The sequence below is a fragment of the Akebia trifoliata genome, chromosome 3 (assembly GCF_017979445.1).
Source record: "Akebia trifoliata isolate Shusen 1 chromosome 3, ASM1797944v1, whole genome shotgun sequence".
Taxonomy (NCBI): Eukaryota; Viridiplantae; Streptophyta; class Magnoliopsida; order Ranunculales; family Lardizabalaceae; genus Akebia; species Akebia trifoliata.
The window spans coordinates 5,213,316-5,222,215 of NC_141377.1; the positions used below are offsets into that span (position 1 = coordinate 5,213,316).

Sequence of the window (8,900 nt, forward strand, 5' to 3'; positions counted from 1 at the left end):
TAGACAAAGACAATTACAACCTTTAAATCCCTAGCTTCTCTGTTACTTCTGTTCTTTCTCTTGTTCTTTGACTTATGTGTCTGTTTCACAGGATCACCTCCTTTATTGATACTCTTTTTGTCATCCAGTGCAAGTTCAGCTAATAATGCCTTTTTTGCAGCCTCTGATTTCTCTGTAGCATATTTATCTGCGATTTCCTCTAAGTGTGACTGGAAAAGAGAGTTAACGCCAACAAGATGAAAATTTATATCCAAACAGGTAAAACTATACAGCAAATAAAAGAAAATCAGGAATAACATTTGCTGACAATATGACAAAACGCTAATATATGAAAAAAACAACGATTTTTTTTTTTTTCAATTTTAATTGAAGGTTCACTACAAAAATATTGCAGATTAGAATTATTTCTGTTAATCGACATCTAAGAGAACAACTACCATATAATTCAAACCAGACTCTGATTTTCCCTCATGAATTGCAGTTTTGATCAAAACTTCACCATCAAAACAGATTTCAGAACAATGTGACCTACTACTAAAGATCCAAAATTCAAAATTTCCAAACTAAAAGATTAAAAAATTGAAGAACAACAGCCATCCCGTATATCTTTGATAACAGGACATAGTTTGGATGCAGGACAATGGGGAATGCCCGGACCGAGTCACACTTGGTAAGCTATCTGCAATTACTCATTAGAGTGCACTTTCTCAGTAATGGTGGGTCGATGCTTATATCGACAAGCATGGAATTGAGCTTGATGAGAATCTCAGTTCGACGCACATTAACATGTATGCCAAGTATGGATGCTTAGAAGGCATGGTTCTAGCATTCGAAGGAATGGGTAAAAAGAGTGTGGAATCTGGGAATGCGATGACTTCGGGTCTGGCTGCAAATGGGGAAAGCAGAAAAGCAATTGAACTCCTTGAAGATGGAGGGTATGCATTTTCAACCCAACGCTATAACGTTTAATAGTGTTCTGAATGCTTGCAGTCATGGAGGATTGTTTGAAGGTGGTATTAGGTATTTCACCATGGGTGCTTGGTTGATCTGTTTGGCCGTGTGGGTCTGTTTGACAAGGCAAAGGAGATCATGAGAACAATGCCGATGAAACCTGATGTGGTTGTGTGGAAGGCTTTATTGGGTGCTTGCAGAGAAGAAAGCTGAGCTTCATGGGTGATCATGCAAACTATGTCCTATTATCAAACATATATGTGATGGCTGATAAGTGGGATGGGGTTCATAAATCAGGTAAAAATACCATTACATACCTGCAAAAATGACTTCAGAAGAGGCAACATAATTGCCCGGTAATCATGGGCAGAAAAAGATCCAAGCTTCAACTCCAATTCCCAGATAGAAGTGCCAGTGTGAACGATATTTGCATCAATTTTGCTGAACTACAAGAATGAAATACTTTGTGATTAAGATAAAACATCGTCATGGACCACAAGTCACGGTTTTAGTCTTGCAGATAAAACTACCTGTACAGAGAACCAGTCCTTGTGTCTCAGAATTACTGTTTCTATGCAAGTGTCTGCTTGATACATTAAGTCCTGCATTCTCCAATCCTCATCTTCGCCAGTCAAAGATTCCTCGTATCCAAATTGTGAGACTTTAAGATGTTGTGCTTCATTAAGAACATTTGATGCAACATACAACTCATTCTTCCTCTCAACAAGCTCTTCTATCCACTTCTTGAGGATTACCTCGTAATTTTGAGAAACGAATTCAGTTGCTTCCTTCCTTCCTTTACGCTCTCCGATACAGAGTCTCTCGACTGTGTTGAAAGCTACTGCAAGGTCCCGTTTCTCACATAAACTCTCGCACCAGGTCTGTAAGATGGAGTTTTCCTCTTTAATTTTTTGCAGAATTTCCATTCCGCAACGTGTTTTATCTTCCCTCAGACATTTCCATGAAGCCAGTTGTTCTCCACTTGAAGGATCTTCTTCTAATATCCAGTTTAACAGTGCATCACTATCAGCACCATCATCCATGGAATCACTCTTCTCCAAAAGGAGACATAAAGAATCTCCATAAAAAATGATCCTCTCTTTGATATCAGATCCATAAGTAACACTATGTGTTTCATCAGCTAAGGTGCTATCCTTCTCTCTTCCTGCCAAACAATAAATAAAAAGATTTTTCAAGAATCCGTAGATTTTTTTAAGCTCTGAAGGTGACAAGAAGCATAAGCTGAGAGAAGTTTTTTCCAAGCCAATGTTGAGAAACCGTGAACCGTGAACGATATGTTGTATCTTGTCCATGGTGAATCGTATCACCTTAGTAATATGACTCGCAGCAAGATAATTATGTTTCAGAAGTATGTAGAGCAAAACAGGAACTTTTTTAAGGAGCTCTGTACGCTCAGAATCATCAGAAAGCGGCCACTTCTGTCCAAGATAAAATACCTTCGTCCACCAACTACTTCCACCTACCATTAATTCAACATTAGAAATCTCAGTATGGTTTCTACTTGTTTCCACGAGTTTCTTATTCCCAGTCTTCTCCTCTTTGGATTCTTTTTCCATTGCCTTATCAGGAGAAGACTCTGATTTATCTTTTGATCCTTCAAGCATTCTTAATGAACCAGCAATATCTAGTGCATACCATAGACCATAGCGAATCATGGCAACCCAATCATCTCCAACTATTTTAGGAAAAACAGATCGCAAATTTGGTGGCAGGACTTTTACGTGATCACTTTGAACATGTTGCATAAGTGAAACATAATCAACAAGTTTCTCATTGCAGCTTGGGCAGGTCCAGAATTTCCATCTCCCATTGGCTTTGCCAAAAGATAGAGCTTCTGACAGAACTTCCATCTCCAATTGATCCTTGAAATGGGTTTCGAGATCGTGAACACTCACTTTGAGCAAACTTTGCTTCTTATCGAGACTCAAAGAGTTCCAATATGATCGAACCAAATCCTTCTTCACCACCGAGGAGACAATATTCTTTAAATTTTCCTTCTTACGACGACCCCTCACTCGCTTATTCTCCTCCTCGTTGTTCTTCGATTGGGGCGAAATAGGTTTCTGCTCCAAGCTTTGCTGCTGCAAGATTCTCCACTCCCTTGATGCAGAAACAATCTCCTTCTTAAGCTGTTCTTCAATTGCCTTTCTTGGTTTCTTGATCTTAGTAAGAGACATAACCCACATTGGGTCTTTCAATATCTGTTTCGTGGGAACCGACCCAACCTTCGATTCAGTCAAAAGATGCTTCATCCAAATCGATATCAAAGCAATGTTGGATTTTTGAATAATTGAATGAAGGTTCTGCTTTACATCTGCCACACTAGCCTCTCGTACATCTACCTCCTCCAAACTACCCTTTGTTGGATCGTAGGGATTTTCAATCGATAATGCCCGACTACATTCTTGAATAACCTCTTCATACCCTTTACGATCATTCGAAGCAATGTAGAGTAGATTACCGTAGAAATGAAGAAGCTCGATCCAATTTGGAACCAAAGAAATCGCTTTTCTTGTAGATTCGATTGCATCGGTCAACCGTATTTCTTTCTCATTAAGATCATTTATTAGGGTTGCAATTTTAACAGAAATTAAACCTTTAATTCGCTGGGTGACTGCTGAGGTCGTGTAACAGAGATTCAATTCTTCAATAAAATTTAGGGCATTGGTGTTGTTTTCCTGTCGAATAGAGGTTAGGTTTTCCTCGCAATCAAGTTCGATTGAAGTCTCAGATTGATCGAAATCACCAGATTGAGTGACAGTTTGCTTCCGCTCATCTTTGATGGAAGCAGAAGCCATAGCAGCGGAACCACGCTTCTTAGGCCCCATTGATGGTTAAATTAAGAGCAAATGCTTACATATTAACAAGATTAACAGAGAAATTCAAAGAAGAAGAAGAAAATTTCGATCAATCATCGATTGGTTCTCTCTCTTTCTCTCCCTCTGAGCTTCCAACAATGGCGGAGATTTACTTTTATTTCTTTCTTGATTTTTGAATTCTTGATGAGGCGGTTTTTAAATTTGAAAACCTTTGTGAGACACTGTGAGAGTGAATACTGGTGAAGAAGACGACACAGACCGCCAAGTATTAACTAACGGTTCAATGGTTTTTAAACCCGATTTGGGTTTTTTGGATCGACCGATTTGAACGGAAAGAATCTTGTTTAAACCGGTCGAGTTGATTCCTCTTAAACCAATGATGACGTGCAAGTAAAAACCAGGATGTTGTGATATTACCACGCCATTTATCTATCACCATGCCCACGAATACTTTTCCTCGTCTCAGACTTCTCCCCTTTTTCGATAATACTCCTCTACATTTATTATTTTTTCATTTTTACTCCCTTAATTCCAAAGAGAATTTTTCCGTGTCATAGACACTGACAAACTCTAATAATATATAAGAGTTGTGATGAATGCCTGTGATAAATCATACGCGGTTGACGTGGTAAGAGCACAAAATCATAGATCCTTTTTCTTCGAGATACACAAGGAAAAGATTTGCGATTATGTGCCCCTGCCACATCAATTTCGTATAGATTGTGTATGATTTTCCGCGTGCATTCATCATTATGCAATATATAATGATGAAAGTGCATCATAAGTGAAATATGTAATTTTGAAGAACTCCTCTATGTTATGGTGGAATTTAGAGTTAATTCACTTTGTTTTCAAAGACATATCCTTGACTTTTATCTTATGCTAGAGTTTGGCGAATCCTTTTTGTGGATTAAAGGGGTAAGAGCATGAAAAAATATAAAATTGGAAGAATATTATTAAAAAAATGAAGTGAAGAGATAAAAAGTGAAAAATAATAAAATAGGTTAAGGATGAAATATAAAAAAAATTAGAGAGAGTGAAGATGAAAGGTAAAAAAGTATAGTGTAAGTTGATGGAACATTTGTACACTCACAAACTCTAGGTGAGGGGACGTTTATCCCCATCTCAAAAAACACAAAACTATAACAACTCAATTGTGTTGTATTATATAGATGAGAAACTTAAATGTCTCTGGCCATGTTTTTTTTTTTTTTCTAAGTAACACATTGTATTTTATTTCTAACATATAATGTTTTACCTTAGTATTCAACTTAGAGATTCAAAAATGTGGTGGGAAAATGAACAACATGAAAAATTAAAATCCAAGAAAAATACAAGAGAAAAAAGTAAAAGAAGAAGAAGAATGAGGTGGATGAGAGAGAGGAGGAAGAAGAAGATGCAGAGCTAGGGAATGGGCAGAGGTGGAGGGAATAGGGTGGGATGAGAGGGAGAGGTGGTGCTTGACGGTGACGGTGAAGGTCACCAATGACCCTGATCATGGCGGAGAAGGTGAAGAAAATAGGAAACTAGGCCCTGCGTGGATACACCTCTCCGTGCAAGAGCAAAAGTCCAATCTCTCCACGCAGGGGCGGAGCCAGGATTTTGTTTTCGTGGGGGCAAATTACAAATAAAAAAATTTTCTGATTTTTTATGGGGGCAAAGCAGTAGAATGTCAAAAAATTTTGTGGGGGCAAATTACAAATAGATAAATTTTCAAAACTTCTGTGGGGGCAAAGCAGTAGAATGTTAAATTTTTTTTAAAAATTATTAATACCTCCCTATCGATTTTAGAAACTCTTTTGGGGGCAATGGCCCCCACTGTAAATCCGCCCCTATCTCCACGCAAGAGCAGGTTTTTGAAGCTTTTCAACAAAAGCAAAAAATATATCCGTATAAGAGAAAAAACCTATCCAAATGTTTGCTAACTCCCTACAGAGCAGAAGTCGTCAAGAAGCTCTATCCAAACGCAGTGTAGGATTTTGTTGGTGATGAAATTTGAGGATGATTTCATTTTCCTACCCATCGGCATAAAAAAAGAAATCCACAATTTGCTGAATTTTTAGATGAGGGTGGATTTCATTTTTCATGAAAAAGATCTAATCAAACAATGAAAATTTTGATTTTCCATGGAAAATAAAAAACCAACCCATTTTCTTTGGTAATAAAACATACCCATCATTAGTCATTATAGGTTCTATAATTGCCATGAAACACTTTTTTCTTATATTAAAATATCACTGCTATACCACTAATTATTACAATAAAAATCTTTTATTAATTTTTTTTTTACTGTTATACCATTTAGTTATTATGATAAAAGATTTCAATCCTCCAATTATTCACTATTATGTCACTAATTATAGACTGAGTTTTCTATGAGAAAAGAACAAAAGGCATTGATACCCAAGCATATAATGTTATTACCATTAAAGATAATAAAGTGATATGGGAAGGATTAATTTTCTCATGGGATATATTTCATTACGAGGTAATAATTGATATAATATACTTCTTTCTCATATGAAAATATTAGTGCAAAGTAGCACACAAAAGATTACTTCTATGCCCAAAGATAATCTTTTATCTATGAGTCTAACTAGCCTTACTAAGTTACTAAGGCTTTCACCATCACTAAAGGTCCTTGGGCTCACCTCATGGCATCCAAAAACATGATCCGATACTTCAGGGTTGTAGAGGACAAAATTCTATGAACTTAGGAAAAACAAAATTCATAAAAATATTATTTTTCACCATTGAATTTCAATTTGAAGTTTGGTAGTCATCCATTTTCAAAACTTTGGATCAAACTCAAAAGAAATTGTTTTTAATGTTTTTTTATTTTGGATTTGAGTTTTTTGAAGAAATTAGAGGGTTGTGGTGATGGATTGTTGATGTGGTGATCCAATTGAGCAAAACGACTCTTAGTAAGACTTTCAATATTACTAAATTTGTAAGGATAATATTTCTCTTTATGTATCTGTGAAGAATAGTACTTATTTACATAATAGAATTCTTCGGGCATCCTCTTTGAAGGTTAAGGGGGGTAAAAGTGAAAAAATAAAATAGGAGGGATATTATTAAAATTTTGGAAGTTAAGAGGTAAAAAATGAAAAATAAAAAAGTTGGTTAAAAAGGATATATAATAAAATTAAAATAAATGAAGAAGAAAGACAAAAATTATGGTGTAGGTCAATGAGAGATTTGTCCAACCACAAAATTGTAGTTGTGGGAACGTTTATTCCCACCTCAAAAAATACAAAACTGTAGTAACTTAGTTGTGTTTTATTATATAGATTAAATATGTTTTTAAGTAGGGTGGGTCTATTTGCACGCATTGAAATAGCTCAATGCACCCACTTACTTGTGAAATCTACTTTAACTTTAAATTAATCATTTGCACACACCTAATAATTTGCTTTTACCTCTACTACTTATTGGACACACTTAAAGATATCGAATCTTTCTCTTTTTCTTCTCCTTTCTCTCTCTCTCTCTCTTATTTCTTCTTCTTCTTTGCATCTAGAAATATTTTAATGGGGATTTTAAGTTTTGATCTTACTTGCTTTTCTTACCCTAGCACTTCTAATTGAGTCGAAGCCCTTCACATGAAAAAGTTATATTCAATAGGTACCTATATAATCTGTTTTATAATGTTCGATAGAAAATTTTATTTGGTACTTACCGAATTTGCTAAAACAAGTGAGAATCTTACCTTGAAATTAGAGTTTTCTTCTATTTAGGTATCAGAATGGTACTTAGATAGGAACATTTTTTTTTGTTGTTGAAAAGATAATTTTTTTTTCAAAAAAGAGTTGCCGGTATTTAACTGCACCCAGCAAACTATGATAAAGACAATTGGTTTTTGATATCGAGAGGTGGTGAGCTGGGTAATAGTAAGAGAATAATTTTCTTGGAGAATATTTTCCTATTAAGAGGAAAAATCGTCGTCTCAAGGAAAATGATTCCTGCAAAATGCACAACCATACACCTAGATATCACATTTTCTTGGAAAAATCCTTTTTTTTTTCTGCCAATCTTCCCCCAACAACAACCAACTGACTCATCCAGAATAGGGCTGTAACTTGGACATGCCCGAGGTCGGGTTGGGCATGGGTTGATCCCCAACCCACCCGAATTGGCAGCCCTATTCTCTAAGACCATTCTGTAGGAGAGGGGAAGATCTATTAATATAAGAGAGTGACTTGGCTTAATTGGGGTATGACACATGCAAGAGTGGAGGAAAATGTACACTCAACAATTAGGAAGCAATTGATCCAAAAAGGTCCTAAGTAGCAACAAACATATTTATTGATGACTTGTGTCGTGAACCCCCAAATACATATATCCAAAAATGTCCTAAGTAGTAAAAGTTAATGTACAGCTTCAAAGAAAAGAATCTGAGGTTGTAAACGCTCTCTTTAACATGTGGTGAGAACATCGTTCCAACTGCCAGTTACCTGAATGAATCAAATTTGAAAAAAAGAAAAAAAAAAAAAAAGAACTAAACAAGATTAAAAAAAATAAATGAAATTGACCTTGACAGTTTGGTCGTCATATAGGAACCATCTTTCATCCTGATGATTATAAATAAAACATAGATAGTGATGCCCATAATAGTAAACCTATGAATTACAAAATAACATTCAGGGCCCAAATTGCCGTTTGTTGGCACATCTAGAGGGAAAAAATAGTAGGCTTTTCATAAGAAATATAGATCTATACAGGAGGTCATAGTTGGTGTTCTAAAATTTATGTATTTTTAATGTAAGTTGTAGGCATTCTAGGTTTTATGTATTAAGGAGTTCAAAAGTTTTTTTTTTAAGGTTGTTTATTTAGGCAGGATTTGTTTAACTGAAGACACATTGTTGTTCTTTCTTTCCTTTTTTTTTTTTTTTCTCTTCATTTCCTTCTACTTGTATTTCGAGGTCTCCACGGCCTCCCTTTTTCTATTTATAACATTGTTCTTTATGTATAAATAATAATAATAATAATAAGGAAGTTAAAATTTAAAATTACTAAGTCCAACCTAAGGTAGAAAGAAGAATAAATGTAAAGAACAGTACTATTCTAGTGCACCAAAGTACAGCCATGTTCTTGATGACCACCACA

At 35.6% G+C, this 8,900-nt stretch overlaps 1 protein-coding gene across 2 annotated transcripts in view; it reads right to left on the reverse strand.

The window, feature by feature from the left end:
* Nucleotides 1–8,900, reverse strand: part of LOC147405693 (uncharacterized) — a 68,391-nt gene that overhangs the window by 5,883 nt on the left and 53,608 nt on the right. The window contains exon 14 of one of the 2 annotated variants that reach the window (XM_086433503.1): nucleotides 8,092–8,248. The exons of the other annotated variant lie outside the window; for it this stretch is intronic. Coding sequence (XP_086289629.1) covers nucleotides 8,210–8,248 — 39 coding nt within the window. The 3' untranslated portion in view covers nucleotides 8,092–8,209. Of the gene's footprint in view, nucleotides 1–8,091; nucleotides 8,249–8,900 lie in introns of those variants that run through there. 2 annotated transcript variants of the gene reach the window in all.